Below are 19,284 nucleotides of genomic sequence, written 5' to 3'. Positions count from 1 at the left end.
CTCTGCAATGTAAATATCAGGAAGCCACACCCCTATCACCCAGTCTCTGGAGTGTAGGAGCTTAACTCAGGGTTTGGCTCCAAGTTGCCAAGCCACCTCCTTTCATAAAGATATGAGTTCTTCTTTCCTGTGGTTAAGGACAATTAGCTAACACAGAGAGCCACCCCAATCACTAGCTGAGTTCAGGATGACAAACGGTGTTATCTACTTCTCTTGAGGTTATCATTTGAGAACCTGATGTAATAGGTTGTGTCTGCTGGATTATACAGAAGGGTAGAGTTTCTTTCCGCCTGTGCAATCTCTTTAGCAGACTGTCTGTGATGTGCACCACAATCAGGTTGAACATATATTCAATAGTAAAACTATTTTCTTTCTTTTCTACTTTTGTGGAGAGGTTTTTGGGGTTGGTGGGAGATTTAGTGTTTAATTTTGTCTCCAACACCTTCAAATGTCTTTCTACAGAGGGCTGGTTGAACAAATCTGGCACCTCCACACAGTGGAATACTATGCAGTCACGACAAAGAAGAAGACGGCTCTCCGCATTTTCACTGTTGCTTGAAAGTGCAAAGTACACAGCAGTTTACTACTTTTTATGTAAAAAGGCTCTATATTTGAATTTGCTTACATTTGCATAATTTCTGGAAGAGTAAACAGGGAACAAATAAAAGTGCTCATGTATGTGTTAAGGGGAACTGGGCAGACGGGGGAGTGGACAGGGATGGAATTTTTTTGCTGAACATCATTTTATATTTTCTGATTTTTGAAACATGTGACCGTATTATCTATTCAAAATTAAAAAGGAAGGGTGGTGGCAAGCAAACAAAACAAACCTCTAAAGAAAAGAAGTCCCAGGACCAGACATTCTCTAAGCCCTTGATTCTGTTTATTTCTGAGCTCGGCCTTGACCTTAGAACCAACTGAAAGCTGATTATATTGAAACTTTTTTTTTAATGTTCATGCTGGACTTTTTCTTGGAAGGCTGACCTTAGTGTAAAAGCAGGGAATGTCTTTATTTAAAAAAAGAAAAACAAAAAGTAAAACCAAAAAACTATCAGGTAGCTAACATACTCTTCCCCACTCTCCTCCTCCCCCCAGTTCAGAGGACTGCCTCCCAGTTCAGTGTCGGCCGGTGAATGGGGTGGGGGGACTCACGTTCAGAGTCCTGCTGTGACCCCTCCGCCCCAATCCTCTCTCTGCCTCTTAGGAGGTCACTTAATCTCCAAGGAGTGGGCCTTACTGGGTCAGCAGGGGGTGACAGGAAGGGGTGCATGGGGTGCAATGTCCCTCCATACTGGGAATTGGGAAGCCAAGGTGCCTGAGATTCTACTGTTAGCCATCTGTCTTCTAGAAGCTTCTCTGAAACGATAGGGGGAAAAAGGATATGGGGAAGGGGTCATCTCTCAACGCCTCTGGCCACTTCTAGGCTTTGTAGATTGTCACTCCTGTTATTACTGTTGGGCGTCAGATCAGGATGTGCTGCGTGCTTCTGCATTTTATCCCTGTGCCACACCTATGAAGTAGGTGCTATTTATTATAATCCCCATTTTATGGATGAAGAAACAGAGGGATAGAGCAATCAAGTGACTTCCCCAAGGTCACATAGCTTATAAAGGGCAGCTCAACCTCCCAGCTGTTCCGCTTCTAACATCCTCCAGCTGGGTGCTGCAGATCAGTTAAAAGCTCTGCCTCCCAGCTCCCTACCACTGGCTCTGTGACCTTGGGCACACGCCTTGCCTCGAGGGGTCCCAGTTTCCGAGTGTTAGTAATGGGGGCGGGGCCTTATGATGGACCACGCCACTTCTGTTGGCCTAGGTGGAGCACTGCAGGCTGCAGAAGTCAGCGGATGAGAAGAGCCTCAACACGTTGACCAGTGGGAACATGATAAGCGCTCCGAGGAGTGAGCCCAGCTGCACCGCCGCCCCGCACCACAAGAGGGCGCTGCGGCTACGGTCACGCAGGATCATGCCCAGCATCACCTTGACATAGCTCAGACAGCCAATGAACAGCACCCACGAAGCCACCTGCGGGGGTTGGTTGGGAGAGACTCAGCAGTGAAGGTAACTTTGGGGCGAGCCCCAGGGGCGAAGGGCGCTTCTAGGGTGACCTAACAGGGCTAAGGGGACCCCATGGAATAACCTCTAAGTTCAAGGAGAGCCTTTTGGGGGTGACTCTGCTGGACTAATGGGGCCCCCTGAGTTGACCTCCCCAAGGACAAAGGAGAGCCCAATAGCTTTTCTGTCTCATGATCAAGTCAAGGGCAACTAAGAGAAGGCCACGCTGACATACACATAGTGGAAAGAGTGTGGCATTCAGGGGAGAAGCTGGACTGTCACCTTGGACCAGCCAGCTCACCTTCTTAAGCCTCTATTCCCAAATGAGAAGCATCCCTCCCCCTCCCCCCAACCTTGGGCTTCCTGAGTGAGTAACCACAAAGACTTTGGTCAATAGAAGGGGCTATAACTCTCGACCTCCCAGGCCTTGGCTAGCTGGGGGGTGGGAGGCGGACAGCTCCACAGGCCAGATACTTACGATGAGGACTTCTCCACCCCAGTGGCCCTGCATGAGGGGGCAGGGGCTCATCACGGCCATGGCCATGTTGTAGGCGCCAAAGCCGGTCCCGAGCGCTGTAAGGACCCCCAGGAATGGCAGAGACCTAGGACAGAGCGGGGGAGGGGGGTGAATGGAGGAGGTGAGTAGCCTGACCTCTGCCCCTACTCCCCCACCCTGCCCCAGCCCCAGGGGGCCACACGGAGTGGTCAGCGTCTCCAGGCTTAGAGGTTAGACCCACGTGGAAACTTCCAGGCTACCCAGTTCAAGTGGGTCAGCGACGTTCCTGGGGTCAAGGCTGGCCTAAGTCATCCTGAGTGTTAACGGCAGGGCCTAGCATCCCAGCAGGAAAAACAGAACAGACTCTAGTGCTACATGAGCCTGGTTCAAATCCCAGTTCCACCTGCAGGACTGGTCCTTAAGCCTCAGTTTCCTCACCTGCGTAATGAGTCTTGTGGGGCTGGGGAGCAGAGTGTGCAGGGCCTGGCCCTGGCTGTGGGCCCACCTGGTACCATCTGCTGCCATTTCCTCCTGCGATACTCCCCAGCCCAGCCAGGAAGCCGTGCTGATGAGCGGGAGGCTTGGATCATGGCACTGGCACTGCAGGGTGTGCTGTGCGACCTCGGGTGACCCTTCTCCCTCCAGCCTCAGCTACCTTGTCTACAACGTGAGGTTTGCATGATCTGGGGGTCCTGGTGGCTGGCTTAGATGCACTACACTGGTGGCCTTCCACGTAGGCCCTCGGTCTGACCACTGAGGACACCATCCTTCACTTGAGGCCTTTTCCCTGGGGTCTCCCTGGCCACATTCTTCAGAACACTGACAGGTGTGCACCCCTAGGTGAGAGTGGAGGGGCTGCCCTGCCTCTAAGGACTCATTCTGCTCCAAGATTCTTGAATTCTGGGACTCTCAGACTCTGTATTTCTAACATTCTGGGCGTCTCAGTGTCCACAGGTCTGTGGCCTCTGGTCCTGCTCCCTCAGAAATCTCCAGCTTCCCTCCACAGTTTTTAAACCTCAAGGGAGAAAAATCAGCTTTCTGGCAAAGTGACATCTTCTGTCCAGCTCTCCTGTCTTCATTACTCCTCCTTCCCGGGCTGGGGGTGTGAGGGGTGGGCAGGGCTGAGAGGCTGTGAGCCCAGGCAGGGCAGAGGAGCACGTGGGAGGCAGGGAGACCTAAAGTTTCATGACCCCAAGGTGGATGTTTCTCCTGTGCAGATCCAAAGTCCCTGCATCAGAACTACTTAGGTTGCTTATTAAAATTTGAAATTGGGACTTCCCTGATGGCACAGTGGTTAAGAATCTGCCTGCCAATGCAGGGGACACGGGTTCGAGCCCTGGTCCGGGAAGATCCCACATGCCACGGAGCAACTAAGCACGTGCGCCACAACTACTGAGCCTGCGCTCTAGAGCCCATGAGCCACAACTGCTGAGCCCGTGTGCAGCAACTACTGAAGCCCGCGTGCCTAGAGCCCGTGTTCCGCAACAAGAGAAACCACTGCAATAAGCCCGCGCACCGCAATGAAGAGCAGCCCCCGCTTCGCCGCAACTAGAGAAAGCCCGCGCACAGCAGCGAAGACCCAACACAGCCATAAATAAATAAATATTTATATTAAAAAAAAATTGAAATCTAGCCTGGCTCAATCTGCATTTTATCAATTTGCCCAGCCATTCTTCTAGAACTGCAGCTGTAAGGGAGCTGACATGGGCCGGAGGCAGGAGGGCAGGGCTGAAATCCTGGGAATTAGACCACGGCAGACCCTTTCTCCAAGCCTCAGGGTTTCCATTTGTAAATGGGAAACTCAATTCCTGCTTGCTCCTCCACATGGGCCAATGGCGGTGACAGTGGACCTGACATGAGCCACTGCTCTAAAAGCTTTACGAAATTAGCTCGTCTTGGGGCTTCCCTGGTGGCGCAGTGGTTGAGAATCTGCCTGCCAATGCAGGGGACACGGGTTCGAACCCTGGTCTGGGAATATCCCACATGCCACGGAGCAACTAGGCCCGTGAGCCACAACTACTGAGCCTGCGCGTCTGGAGCCTGTGCTCCGCAACAAGAGAGGCCGCGATAGTGAGAGGCCCGCGCACCGCAATGAAGAGTGGCCCCCGCTCGCCACAACTAGAGAAGGCCCTCGCACAGAAACGAAGACCCAACACAGCCAAAAAAAATAAACAAATTAATTAAAAAAAAAAAAAGTAAATGAATAAATAATGTCTTTAAAAAAAAAATTAGCTCGTCTTATGCTCCCAGCAACCTAGGAAGAAGATCTATTATTATCGCCATTTTTTAGATTCCTGAGGCACAGAGAGGTGGAGTGACTTGTCCAGTATCACAAAGCTAGTAAGTGGCAGAGCCGGGATTTGAACCCAGGCAGTTGAGCCCCAGAAACCATATTCTTAACCACTACACATCCAGCCTGATAGGTGGGTGTGGGATTCTGGGTTCTGACATGAAGTGTGCCCCCAACCAGAGTTCTCCAGGGCCAGGTGGGGGTAGACCTGTTAGGCAGAAACATGGAGAGGAAGCAGGCGAGAGGGTTGGCCATGGAGCTGAGGGTGGCGGACAGGTGGTAGGCCACAGGCCCGTAGGACAGGCAGGAGTAGGTCTGCACGGAGGGTAGCACGCCGTTGGTGAGCGCGTTCACAAAGGCCACCAGGATGTAGATGAAGGTCAGGTGGGCCAGGTGCCGGGGTGCTGTCTTCTCCTCCAGAGGCTCCTGGCCCTTGCCGCTGTCCTCTGGGCCTGGGGGGCCCAGGTCCTTCCCTTCCTGCGGCCGGATGGAGTGGAGGGTGACCTGAGAGGTGAGGAGGTCTTCTATGGAAGCTTCCCAGCGCCTGGGTTGACGCTGGAGGAAAAAGAAAGCAATGAGGCAGCAGGCCATCATGAAGGAGAGCAGGAGGAAGAAGACCAAGGGCGAGAAGTTGGCGGGGAGGTAGTGGCTTTCCAGATGGACCACGGAGGGTGCCGTCCTAGCGAGCTCAGACACCAAAGTGCTGCTAGCTCCCTGGGAAAGACAAAACAAGGGTCAGTCGGATCCCTGGGTGATGTCAGGGTACAGGTAACAACACAATTAATGATGACAGTACAGGCACACCTTGCTTTATTGTGCTTCACTTTGTTACACTTCGCAGCGATTGCATTTTTTGTGCGTGTAGACAAACTGAAGGTTTGTGGCAACCCTACATCGAGCAAGTCTACTGGTGCCATTTTCCCAACAGCATTTGTTCACTTTGTATCTCTGGGTCACATTTTGGTAATTCTCGAAATATTTCAAACCCTCCACTAACAAAAAGCTTACGACCTGCTGAAGGCTCAGATGATGGTTAGCATTTTTTAGCAATAAAGTATTTTTAAATTAAGGTATGTACATTGTTGTTTTAGACATAATGCTATTGTACACTTAATAGACTACATATAGTGTAAACATAACGTTTATATGCACTGGGAAACCAAAAAAAATTTGTGTGACTCTCTTTATTGCAATATTGCTTTATTGCAGTGATCTGGAACCAAACCCTCAATTATCTCCAAGGTCTGCCTGTATACAATAGTATTAGGCATTATTATTAATAAGTAAGTGATGGATAATAAATGCTCACACTGACTGATTGCTCACTGGGCAGCAGTAGTGTGCATGTAGCAGCTCGTGTGCGCCTTCTGACGGCCCCGTGCAGTGGGGTCCATTACCCCTGGTTTTAGAAGGCACAGAGGTGTCAGGACGGTTTGTCTTACCTGAGGGTCCCAGGGAGTATGTGGCGAAGCCAGTGCACTTGGTTCTTTCTGACCCGGAAGCTACAGCTTCCCCCCCTTACTGCCCTCCAGGGCTGGTAACCACAACATACATGTTCAGAGGAGGGGCTGGCTGGAGACGGGAAAGCAGCCCCACCCAAAGGCGCCCTGTGGCTACTTTTTTCCAAGAGATGTCATGCATCTAGATTTATGTGTGTGAAATCAAAAAATTTAAATGTTATCAACTAATTCAAACTCTTGAAAAAGAAAAATGCTTTCAGGCTGTGGTGGCCCAGGCCACTGGTTTGCAACCATGGCTGTACTGCGGTGGTTTGGATAGTGTTAGATATATATATTGTCCAATACCCAGTGAGGAAGTTTGATGTTGTAACAACACGAGGTATTGAAGCAATGTCTAAAGTCTATGGTTCTCAGCCCTGGCTGTACATTAGCGACACCTGGGGAATTTTGAATACATACAAGTTTACAATCCCTTATCTACAATTCTGAAATCCAAAAAGCTCTAAAAGCCAGAATTTTTCTGTGACTCAGTTGACAGCAACACTTGAGCTGGATATGAGTCTCTTTACAGCCTTCATCTGCCTAATAGGCATGAATCATGCCCCGGGCTGTGGGCAGCGGGGGTCACTGTGCTGAACTGCTGAGTCACAGGCCCTGTCCCAGACTTGGGGTAAGTGTGTTCCAAAATCTGAAACTCCAGATTCCAAAACACATCTGACCCCAAGGATTTCAGAGATGGGGGTGAGGGGGGTGCCCGCTGGTATGTCTCAGCAGCTCCCCCAGGTGATCTAAAGTGCGGCCAGGTCAAGAACACTGGTCTACTCAACATCTGGGAGACACCAGCCCTCCGTATGATCTTGCTTATGACCAAGAACAGAGCTGCAACAGCTCTGGGTAATGCCAGGTACCTGTGGGCTGTCCATGTTCCTGGTGGTCTCAGGGATCGGGGTGGTGTCTGATGTCTCAGTGATGTTGACACAGGTGGTGAGACCCGAGCCCTGGGCAAGAGCCACCAGGGCAGGCAGGAGGCCGCTGAGTCCTTCACCCACAAAGAAGGTGGTGAGGTAGTGGGTGGGCAGCCTGCTCATGAAGGGCAGGAAGGTGACGGAGGAGGTGCAGTCCACCAGGGCCAGGAAGAAGGTGAGGACCAGGAAGGCGATGCTGTGGTGGCTGCCCAGCACCCAGGAGGTGACGTTCCAGAGGAAGGCGAAGAGGGTGCAGGCGATGGTGCCCACCCCCAGCACAGTGAAGATGATAGGCACCTCAGAAAGGCAGCCGGGTTGGAAGTGATGGAGTAGGGTGACCAGCAGGGGGCCGATGTTGGCCAGCTGGATGATTACTGTGAGGTAGGAGGGCAGGTACCAGCCCTCGGGCAGCTCCGTTACCAGCAGGGGCAGCTCTACCCAGAGCCCGTTGATGGCCACCCAGGAGCCCATCCCGAAGGTGCAGACCAGCAGGTGTATCAGGAAGGCCATGGTGACGTCTGCCCTGGGCCGGAGGCTGCTGCCTCCACAGATCAGCCTGCAGTGTTTGATGGAGAAAAATACTAGGTGAGCAATGTCAGGTTCACCATCTAGCGAAAGACTGTGCTTCTGGGCCCTCCCCATGAACAAGGTGGCTTTTTATTAGCAGAACACATGGACAAATTCCCTTATAAGTAAGCTTCCAGTGGGGAAGGCTTTCCTAATCATGACTTGTAAATCCAGAGACTACAAAAGAAAAATTTGATACATTCAACTGCATAAATATTAGAACACACAAAAGCAAGCAAACAAACAAACAAAACAGCCTCTGCAAAAAATGCCAAAAAATACCAACAACAAGATCAAAAGACAGATGACATCCTGGGTGAAAATACTGCAATGTAAATCACAGACAGAAGATTTATCTTCCTAATGTATAAAGAGTTTTATAGATTAAGAACAAAAAGACCCAATAGAGAAGTAGACAAAGGATATGAACAGCTCAGAGGAAAAAGTACAAATAAGTCTTAGACATGAAAAGATTACCTTCATTCACCATGGGAAATGTCAATTAACAGTGACCCCAAGGTGCCATTTCGCACTGTGAGATTGTCCCAAAGCCAATGTTTACCTGCCCTGGACAAAATGATGTATGTACGAGGTTACTATTTCTTGCGGCCTTGTTGGTAATGGCAAAATATGGGAGACAACCTCCCTGCTACCCACAGAAGAGGGGCTAGTGGAAGGGATGGCTGCCTCTTGGAATAGCACACACCTGTTACAAGGAGAGGGATGCAGGAGAGCTCACTGGCTGATAGGATAACGACAGGCCTCGAGGCCGAGCTGGTAAGTGAACAACATCAAGGTAGGTAGACAGGAGAAAAGGAGGAAGAATATGTTCTCTTTGCTTGTATTTGCACAAAGCAGCCCTTGAAGGACACACAGAAACCGCTGGGATGTTTGCAGCACCTCAGTATAGATCTTTTTATATAACTTTGATTTGTGAACCATGTAAACATACTATCTGGGGACTTCCCTGGTGGTCCAGTGGTAAAGAATCCACCTTCCAACGCAGGGGATGTGGGTTCGATCCCTGGTCGGGGAACTAAGATCCCACATGCCGTGGGGCAACTAAGCTCACGTGCTGCAACTACTGAGCCCACATAACTCAACTAGAGAGAGAAAACCCACACGCCACAACTAGAGAGAAGCCCACATGCTGCAACGAAGAGGCTGTGCGCCGCAACAAAAAGATCCCGCATGCTGCAACAAAGAAGCCGCATCCCACGATGAAGACCCGATGCAGCCAAAACAAAAAAATAAAATAAATATTAAGAAAAGTCAGGATCATTGTCAAAAAAACATTAAAAAAAATACTGTCTGTTACAAAAATAAGGTTATCTGGTATAAAATTGCAGTCTGGAGTTTTTCTCCTCAAATTATAGAGCTCCCTCTCTGGACAGGCCCTGGGAGACCGCCTGACTGTAGCCCCCCTGGAACCATTCTGTGATCTGTTTACCACCTTCCCAGTTACCTGTGTCATACCACCTGTGCAGTTACCCTCAGTCTAAGGAAAAATATTGGAGAGGCTTTGTCAAGTGAAAAAAAAAAAATCAGCACCGCACAACATAAGGGCAGTGAGTTTCAGTTTTTATTCAGGGGTCTTACTGAGGACTATAGCCTCTGAGGAACTGCTCCGGAGAGGTACGGGAGGAGCCAGGATATGTAGGAATTTCTTGGCTGGGAAATACATGTAGTCATGCATACATCTTGGTAAAAGATTACTGCTAATCACACACACATAAACACATACAAACCCAGATAGCTCAAGTTAATGATTTTAGTGTTTTTCTATGTAAGGGAAGATGCAAGATTTCTGGGTCATTGAAATTCTTCCTTAGATATGCATCTTAACTGTCTAGGGGCTGTATATCCAAAACAGAATGCTTCATGCTGTTTTTCCATCCTGAATTCCCCCCAGGGAGCCCTGTCGGTGGTCAACTTCTGTGGGTTGCAACTAGATCCTTGTAGAGCTGGAATGTCAGACAACATTCTTTGTTTACAGCTTTGAGTGAGACTCCGGAGCCAGCTGCCTGGACTTGAACACAGCTCTGCCTCTTAACTAACTGGATGATTTTGGACAACTGAACTCATGCTTCTCTGCCTCAATTCCCCCCTCTGTAAATAGAGAGCAGTGATAGTATCAACCTCATGGTTTGTAATGAGATGCAATGTGTTAATGAGCATGTGTTGTCTCAGTGCCTGCAGCACAGAAAACGCTCACTAAGGGTTAGCTGTTATTGCTATGTATGGTGCAACGCCAGGTTTGGTGACAGTTATTTTTTTTTCTAATTTGCATGAAAATTAACATATGACTATTAAAATTAATAAAGGAAAAAAAGTTCCCCATGAGGTACCACCTGAAATACTGGTGGCACATGCACCATTTTGGAAAGAGATGTTGATTGGGCCAATTACCTCCTTTTACCGATGGGAAAAGGGGTAGGGTCTGCAGCGGTGTAGGGGCTCTCCAGAGGCTGGTGATGGGATTTGGAGCGGGTCCCCTGCAGCACTTGGCTCCGCCTACCTCTCCTCAAGACGCTCATCTCGGTTCTGCTCAATTCACATGGTCAGCCTTTAACTCCTTGTCTCTCTTCTAGAACCCGCAGGGGCAGCCCTGTGGCTACGCCCCACCCAGGAAGCTCCTCTCCAGGTTCCCACATACAGAACTGACTCTCCAGTTCCAGACTCCTTTCCTCCTTCCTCCTTGGAGGGAGCCCAATCCTCAGGCTGCCACCTCTTCCTCTCTGGTGGGCAGAATGCAGAATGCAGCCCCACCTGCTTTCAGTCCCACTTCACCACCTCCTGTCTGGGAGCCTTAGGTGAGTCACTAAGCTCCGTTTCCTCACCTGCGAAGCTGGCCCACTAACAGCTCAGGACAGGCCTGGTTGTGGGCATGCCCAGAGGACCCATGGAGAGAGGGCAATATTCTGCCTTTGCCTGTGCAGTGCTCCTTGCCTGGGGCACCATCCCTCTCCCGTCCATATCCCAGATTTCTGCAGGACCCCACCCCCCAGGAAACCTCCTCTGGCTGCCCAGCCCTGGGACCCAGGACCCTCCATTTAGGGTTTTCCTGGTGTGGGTGTATGCTGGTACATTTCCCGGGGAGACTGAAGCCCCTGGAGGGCAGGGGCTGCTTTGGAATCTGGCATTTTGACCGCAGAAGAGCCTTTACAGATGACCTAGCTCCGGATTTGTAAACTGGTAACTCACTGGCCGCAGGCGAGCAGCAGATGTATTATTTTGATGTGTCGCGTGTTGTAAATAATTAGTTACTGAAATCCACAAGTCAGGAAGGAGGTGGCATACAAAACTCAGGATTTCTGGCTTCTCGGGAATATTCTGGAAGACCACACCAGGACAACGTGCCCACATGGCAACAATCACCCTTGGCCCTCTGTAACTTAGGGCACCTGCCTGGGCCCCTCCAGGCCCGGTAGACACTGCAACCCCTGATCAAGACTAGCCCTTATTTCTGAGAGCAAGATGTGGCTTGCCCAGGCTCCCCAACTAGTTGGGGGCAAAGTGGGGGCTGGGATCCAACCTTGGGCCTCAGTCCTGGACTCTGGGCACTGACTCCAGCCACCTGGAGGCAGACGCCTGGGCTCAAACTGCAGCTTCAACCCTGCGCAAACAACTTAACCTCTGCTATCTGATTCCTCTTGTGCAAAATGGGAGGGTCCCAGTACCAACATCAGAATTGTTAGGACCATGAACTTGCAAAATGCTAGCATGATGCCTGACACATAGTAAGTGCTCAATAAACGCGAACGATCATGATTACGATTTCAGCAAACATGTCAGTTGCATTTAAAAACACACAATTTTCCTGAACACGCTTCTAGATACCACAACACACATAATTCCTGATGGCAAAATTTTGTCATCACTTTCCCCTTAACAATCAACCAGGGATTATCAGGCACCTACTTTGTGCCCAGTGCTGTGAGGAATGCAAGCAGAAAAGCCACAGGGGCTATGCCCAGAGAAAAGTGTAAGGAAGAGGTGTGTGGGCTGCAGGACCCAGATGCATCATGGGCCAAAGCAGGCAGAGTTGCAGGTAGAGGGGAGGGTGCAGTGGCTGGGACTGGATGGAAAGGCAGGGTTTCCCACCTGCTGGGAAAACTGGTAAAGTAGTCTTGTTCAGGCTTCAGAGGCAGAAGTAGGCCTCTGACTGACTTGTGACCCTGCCTGGACTGCACTGCGTGCCTGCTTACACACTTCACAATTGTTACTAACTAGTCAAGCAGCACTTACCATAAGAAAGGGAGTGGGTCTTGGAATTTCTTGAGCCCTGGGGACCTGGTCAGTCCCCTGCGGTCTGGAAAATCTTGTGACTCACATGGTAAAATCAACAGCATTGTTACAATTGAACCAGAGCTGCATTTTTGCGCGCAAACAGATGATACCAGTTTGCGGCCTGGAATTATACACGGAAGCCCCCAGAACTACAATTTGAAGTCTCACCCGTGGGGTGGACACACTGCCCAGGACCCTTCCCAACTGGGACTTCAGATTGCTGTTACTCGGGACTTCTCAGCTGCTGTTTGAATCTGGATGAAAGTGTCGGCCCAATCTGGTGATGTATACTTGGTTATGTCTCTCTAATACTTTTATTCATCCCCTTCTAATGACTGTATATTGAAATTATGTTAACTAATCTTCTATTAAAGAAATTAATTAAATCTGTTCAGTTGTGTGAGACGAGTGGTTATTTTGCCAGCGAATCCAACGAACCTTGAAACTGAAAGCAGGCTTCCGGCAATACACCACCCTACCTTGGCCAAGGCAGGTAACTCAATGGCTGCAAAACAGGGGCTGTCCCGCCCTGGAGGATCAGTGGAGTGGAAGAGGGAGAGGACCTTTTTCAAAAGCCAGCAATTCATTGCAGCTTCTCGGCTGCCCAAAGTGCTGTCCAAGTAGACCCAGAAATAGGTGCTGCCTGCCCACTCCCACCTGAGACCAGGATCTGGTATAAAGCAGGCAGAATCCCACTGAAAAAAAGCTGACCCATGTCAGTTAAGGTAGAGTTCTGCCTAGGATTGGTGAAACAATACAGAAGGAAAGAAAAGGTAGAGCATTGTATGATATTCCAAGGCTGAGGCTACTAGCTGCTTCCCACTGGCCACTCTTCCTTCTTCCTTAGTTATTACTGAGACCAGATTTTTGGTTGGGCAAATGGCCACTGAGTTAAAGGACTACATTTTCCAGCTTCCCTTGTAGCTGGACATGACCATCCAATCAAGACCAGGCCAATGAAGTTGGAAGCGACTTGGCAAGTCTCCTTAAAGGGAGTGTGTCCTTCTGTTCTTCCTTATCCTGCTGTCTAGAATTCAGATGTGATAGCCAGAACGCCAGCAGCCATTTTGCACAATGGGAGATGACATGGGGGCTAGATGGAGACTAGACCCCCTCAGAACTTTGTGGCCCAGACCTGCCACACCAGCCCTGTTCTGTCTACCAATGGACCATTTTGCTTGTTTAACGTTGTTAAGGTATAAATAAGTTTCTATCTTGCTTAAGCCACTCTTATTTTATAACTAGCAAAGCACTGGCTAAGTGTACGGAGATATATGTTCAAGGATGTATATTGACCAGTGATAGTGAAATGGAGCAGGACCCTACGGTCCTTGCCCCCCAGGTCCTCAGCCTACCTTTTGTCTGTGGAAAAACTTTAGCCAAAGAATAAGTTTAATCAGAGAAGTGAGAAAATGCAGAAACAAAGGAAAACAGTCCAACAAAACTAAATAATAATAGTTTAGCCATTAAGCATAGTCAAGGACCTTTATTTCCTTCTCAAAGGGCTATAGATAATATTCTGAGCCATATTCTATGAGCAGTCTTATAGATAGTGAAACCCCCACCAGGTGGAGAAGTTAACTGCACGATGATCAGGATGTAGCCCTGACATAAGCTGCCACAATTCCGAGAACTGGCCTCAAGAAATGGAAACAAACCAACCCTGGAACTAAAGATTAATTGTACTTAATCAGGATGACACTGGTCAGACCACTGACGATCAATTTCAAGATGACTGTCAGAGCTGACTGTGCTGTTTCTGCATGTAGCCCCCTCCCTCTGTCTGTAAAAGCGCTTTTCCCCTGATTGTTGGGGTGGCGGGGGAGGGGGGGGACGTCGGCCTTTGGACAGGCATCTGCCTGCCACCCCCACCACCCCCACCACCCCGGTTGCTGGCATCCAAAATAAAGCAAACTTTCCTTTCCACCAACCTTGCCTCTTTATTGGCTTTTGAGCTGCGAGCAGCTGGACCCCACTTCTGGTTACAATAGTAGCCGAAAACTAATGAGTACATTTATCTCATTTACTATCAAAGCCCCGACTCAGAAACTCAGGTCCTGCCACAACTAGGATCTGATCAAAAACCAAAATCAAACAAAATTAGTTGTTGAGACACACCTTAAAGAGATACCAAAAGGAAAAGGTTAGGAGTAAATGTGGGGGCAAAGGTCTTCCAGAAAAATGCAGAGGGTGGGGGAGAGGGAGGGAGAGGTAGCTCTCAATATGGAATTTGATGGCAAAAGTCAAAAGTAGGAACTGAGACCCAGAGTCATTTCATATTGATAAAGACAAATTCATAATCGAGTCAAAACAGTAATGAATATCTATATTCTGAATAACATTCTCCAGAAGCCTCAGAAATGCTGGGAGAAAAGGACAGAAGCACAGTAAATGGTGGGGTTTTGACTCATTGTTCCAGGACTTGAGAGCAGAAGAAGGTAAAAAATAAACAAGAATATAGAAGAGGCAATAAATGATATGCCAATAAATATGATATGCAATAAATGATATGATAGGCATATGCCTATGTCTCTTAAGGAATAAGTAAATAATTAAAGGGAGGAAGCGAATTTGCAGAAGATGGTTACCTTTTATCACTTGAACAGCTATTCAACTATGAGGTCAGCAAGGTGGCCACTTACACATTTACAAATATGTAGTTTTCCTGAATAGAACCAGTTAGAAAATAAGACTTCTATTGGGTAGTCATTTAGGAAAAATAAATAAAGCTGGACCTCTTTCTTATCTCTTACTCAGCCCCCACCCCCACCAAAAAAAAATATCAATTTTAGCTGGATCAAATGTTTAAATATTTTTTAAATTAAAAAAAATCATAAAAATACCCCAAAGAACATATAGGCAGAGGGAACAGCTTGTGCAAAGGTCCTGGGGCAGGAATGAGCCTAGGCCAGTGTGGCTGGAACAGTGGGCTTAATGGGGAGAAGAGGGCAGACAGGGGAGGTAAGGAACCTGAATTTCATTTATGTGCAATGGGTCCCATGCACTGAGAGCCTAAATCCCCACGGCCCACAGAGCTTTCTCTGGGTCCTTAGGAAGGTGCCACCACAGCTGCGAGGGAACTGATTTGGCTCTGCAAGTCTCTGTTTCTTCATCTGGAAAAAAGTCACAGTGGTGTATGGTCCAGCATGACCCACCTCCTTTATGGTTCCCCTGCCTTGGCTTACTCCCAGCCAGCCACACCAAGTGCCATGTGCTCCTGGACCCCGGTGACACAGCCATCGATGGCAGTGGATGGGGGATGTCCTAGGCAGAGGGACTTGCCTGTGCAGAGGCCTCCTTTCTTCAGAGATCTAAGGAGTGGCTCAGAGTGTGTTGGGGATATTGTTTAAAAGTGCACATCTCTGTTATCTGTTTTTTCTACAGTGACCTTGCAGCTCTTGTTCATTCATTTATCCAGTATTTATTGGATACTTGGTGTGTGCTGGACACAATCTCTGCTCTCAGGAAAGTGTGGGAAGAAACAATCACTAAGCAAAGTAGGAACACAGAGCAAGTCAGCTGGTGATAGGGCTGTGGAGGGAAGAAGCTGGCCGGGGGAGCAGGCAATCGGGAAGGGTGGCTGCAATCGTAAATGGGGTTGTCAGAGGGAACTTGAAGGAAGCCTGGGAGTGAGCCATGTCAGGGGAAAGAGTGGTGGTGGGGGAGGGCGCAGCAATTGCAAAGGCCCTGGGGCAGGGCCTCACCTGTCTTGTCCCAGCCAGAAACAGGTATTGGTGTTGGAAGAACAGCCAGGAGGCCAGCGTGGCTACCGCAGTTCCCGTGGGGAGGAATGGGCAGGTCATGTAGGGCCCTGTAGGCAAGAGTCCGGGGGTTTTCTCTGAGCTAAAATCTCCATTGCTGGACAGAGGTGAGACCAGCTCTAATTTCGTTTTTAACAGAATCATACTGGCTGTTGTGAGGAGAATAATGGGGGGCCAGGGTAGAAGCAGGAGTGAAACCTATTAACCCATTAGGAAGCTGGTGCAGTTCTCCAGGCAGAAAAGATAAAAACAATAACAGTAACAACAACTACAACAATGGCTGCTATTTCTTGCTGCTTGTCTTGCAGGCCTGGCGCTAAGCACTTCACACACACTATCCATCAAATCCTCTCAACAATCCTGAGACAAGCATTATAATTGTCTCCATTTAAGAGATGAGGAAACTGAGGCTCAGAAAGGGAAAGTCACTTGCCCGAGGTCACACAGCTGGTCATCTGGGAGCTGAGGTTTGAGCCCAGGCATATCTGACTGTGGACCCAGCCCCATCAACCAGCCTGAGCAGGGCCCTGTGGGTGAGGGGGTTAGGAAGCTGCTGCAGGGGCCAAGCTGAGCAGGACCCCTCTCCACTCACCTCCAGCCTCCCCAGCACTTGGGCTGGGAAAGGGAGAAATGGGGTTCAGGCCCTGGAGAACCTGGGAGAGGCTCCAAGACATATCTGTTTCCCGGGCCCCTTCAGTGACTGTGGGAGACCAGAAACCTAAGGCTTTGAGTGAGACACTTGAGATGCTCCCACAACAGATAGGCAAACACACAGGGAAGCCAGAAGGACAGCCTCAGGCAAAGGTGTCTCTTTCCTTCACATTCTTGCATGGAAAGCTGAGTCCCAGGCCCAAGGGAGTGAAGGGAGTAGGGGGTGAGGGGCCAGCACACTCTCAGTGTGTGGGCTGGGCCATCTCCTCCCCAACCAGGCAGGAAGGGCCTTGTCCAGCCTTGCCCATCAGAGCCCGAGCCTCCAACCCTGCACTCTGTCCCGCTCTCTGCTTTCTCCCTTTACAGCATCACTGGGCATCAGCTTGGGGACGGCAGTTTATGTGTCTATCTGTCGAGTGCTGCTCTCTCCCACGAGTGCTGCTCTCTCCCACGTGAGCCCTGTCCTCTCTCCCAGTGTCCAGATGGCCACCTGGTTTGCTAAGGGCTGGACCACCTGATCGAGCCTGCCTCAACCATGTGGGTTAAGTCGGCCAGGGCAGCCCGGGCAGTGCCAGGTGACGGCATGGGCACTGGCCACACACTGCTCCCAGACAAGGGTCTGAGTCAATGTTGTCCCAGGTTCCAGACTCCTACTAAGACTAGAGGGGTTGGGCTGTGGTCCAGGCAGGAGCAAGATGGCTTTGAGTGGACAGAACAGGGAGACAGAGAGGGGCAAAAACAAAAAACCTAGACGAAGAGATGGGGAGATATAGACAGAGACTGAGACACAGAGGGACACAAAGAACCAAAAGCTAGAATTAGAAATGGGCAGGAAGACAGAGGCACAGAGGCAGGGCAAAAGGACGGGCTGAGATGAACAGGAGGTAGAAGCAGAGGGGAGAGTCTGTGTGTGCTGGAGGCCCGGCCCAGGTAAGCCACCGCCCTCGTGGCTCACATCCACGTGTATCAAGAGGGCTTCACCTCTCCTCGCCATAAGCTTGGCGTTACCCTGGGCCTCATCCCATCTCAACGTTCCCATCTCACAGATGTGGGGAAACCAGGCCCAGAGAGGAAGCAGTGCTTGCCCGCACCTTGTCCAACCCCTGGTCAACCAGGCCTGTGCTCACTTGGCTGTGCATCCTCAGGCCACATGCTCACCTTCTCTGGGTCTTTGTGTCTCCAAAGGGTCTGAGGATGCCCAGGCTTTTAGGGCTTGGCTGCCAGGGAGGAAGCAAGGAGATAACGGGAGCCCAGCCAGCCAGTGGGGACTGAGTTCCCTTTCTCCCCCTCGCCTCTCCCAGGGCCTGGAAGGGCTTCAGGCCTCCCAAGGGGCTGACCTTGGCTGGCTTCCTCTCCCCTCAGTGCCCATCCCTCGGTCTCCGTGCCAGGCTGGTGAGATTCCGGCCCCCACCTGGTAGGAACAGCTGTCCCATTGGCGTGGAGATGCAGCCGGGTAGAGGTCGGGGGGGTGCAGTCTTTTGGCCTGGGGAGGAGGGGTCTGGAGTCCACCCAGCCGGCTCAGGGTGCCCCAACTCCAGCCGGACCTGCGGGCCAGCGGAGGAGGAGGCCCTTCTTCCCCGCTATCCCTCCGCCTCCAACCCAGCAGCTGAAATTTCCTTTCCCCACGGCAAGGGGAAAGGCCATGGGCCACCTGCTGTCCCCAGACTAGACTGGCCCCTGGTACTTGCAGCTGTGCACTTACAGGCCTGAGCCGCCCAGCTCGGCGGGCTTACCTGCTGGTCCTGTTCCCAAGTGGCTCTGCATGGGAGGGGCCAGAGGCAGCCGGTTAGTATTAACCTGTCCCCGCCCCAAGGAGGGGCAAAGGCGGGGGCAGGGTGGGCGGGGCGCACCGAGAGCCTAACTGTGTGTCTGAATCAGCCCAAGCAGCCCAGTCCAGAGGATCCTGATGATTCAACTTAACAATAAAGAGCTCATTACCCAGTGCTTTAACCCCCAGAAGACAAAAGGGCTGTCCAGGCATTGGCTCCGGCCCCACCTTCGGGCCACCGTAATTCCCTTCGTGCAGGAATGGCGCCCCCTGGAGCAAAAACTCTTGGTTCAAATAGTGGTGCTTAAATAAGTCACTTGGAAAGTGGGGATAATAATAACGCCCTCCTTGTAGAGCAGAAGTCAAAACAGCCAGTGTGTGCTGAGCGGACCCGTGCCAGGCCCTGAGCTTGACGTGCATTAATACGTTTAATCTACCACAGGCTTTTTTAAAAAAATTATTATTTATTATTTATTTATTTTTGGCTGCGTTGGGTCTTCGTTGCTGCACGTGGGCTTTCTATAGTTGCAGTGCGCGGGCTTCTCATTGTGGTGACTTCTCTTGTCGTGCAGCACAGGCTCTAGGCGCGCGGGCTTCAGTAGTAGTGGCACGTGGGCTCAGTAGTTGTGGCTCGTGAGCTCTAGAGCATAGGCTCAGTAGTTGTGGCCCGTGGGCTTAGTTGCTCCGCGGCATGTGGGATCTTCCCAGACCAGGGCTCGAACCTGTGTCCCCTGCATTGGCAGGAGGATTCTTAACCACTGTGCCACCAGGGAAGCCCTACCACAGGCTTTTGGGGGAGATACAGCTACTATCCCCATTTTACGAATGAGGAACCGGAGGCCCAGAGAAGTCAAGAGTCTGGCAGAGGTAGTCTCTGATATCCACTGACAAATACTACTCTGCCAAATAGTAATAGTTCATATCCAGTTAAATCTGTCAATAATCCTAGGCAGGTGCTACTTTTATTCCCTACTTTGTAGATGGG

General features: G+C 50.3%; 1 protein-coding gene across 1 annotated transcript; it reads right to left on the bottom strand.

The window, feature by feature from the left end:
- Positions 1-606: 606 nt before the first annotated feature.
- SLC52A3 (solute carrier family 52 member 3) lies at positions 607-18,275 on the bottom strand. Its single transcript, XM_007193344.2, has 5 exons — positions 18,265-18,275; positions 7,206-7,818; positions 5,046-5,551; positions 2,530-2,653; positions 607-2,021 (listed from the first exon to the last, which is right to left on the bottom strand). Exons 2-5 carry the CDS (start codon positions 7,770-7,772, stop codon positions 1,809-1,811), a joined length of 1,410 nt encoding a protein of 469 aa, XP_007193406.1. The 5' UTR covers positions 7,773-7,818; positions 18,265-18,275; the 3' UTR covers positions 607-1,808.
- Positions 18,276-19,284: the final 1,009 nt, after the last annotated feature.

Source organism: Balaenoptera acutorostrata, chromosome 15 (genome assembly GCF_949987535.1).
Source record: "Balaenoptera acutorostrata chromosome 15, mBalAcu1.1, whole genome shotgun sequence".
Classification (NCBI taxonomy): Eukaryota; Metazoa; Chordata; class Mammalia; order Artiodactyla; family Balaenopteridae; genus Balaenoptera; species Balaenoptera acutorostrata.
Note: the sequence above shows the minus strand (reverse complement) of the source record. Positions and strands in the feature narration are given on the sequence as shown.

What these genes read in the sequence shown, in the direction of transcription:
- SLC52A3 (XM_007193344.2), bottom strand. Translation starts at nt 7,772, where the DNA reads ATGGCCTTCCTGATACACCTGCTGGTCTGCACCTTCGGGATGGGCTCC. An exon ending in GGAACATGGACAGCCCACAG is followed by an intron (nt 5,552 to 7,205) that starts GTACCTGGCATT and finishes TGTCTTTCCCAG; the next exon opens with GGAGCTAGCAGCACTTTGGT. An exon ending in TCCATGTTTCTGCCTAACAG is followed by an intron (nt 2,654 to 5,045) that starts GTCTACCCCCAC and finishes GCTCTGTCCTAG; the next exon opens with GTCTCTGCCATTCCTGGGGG.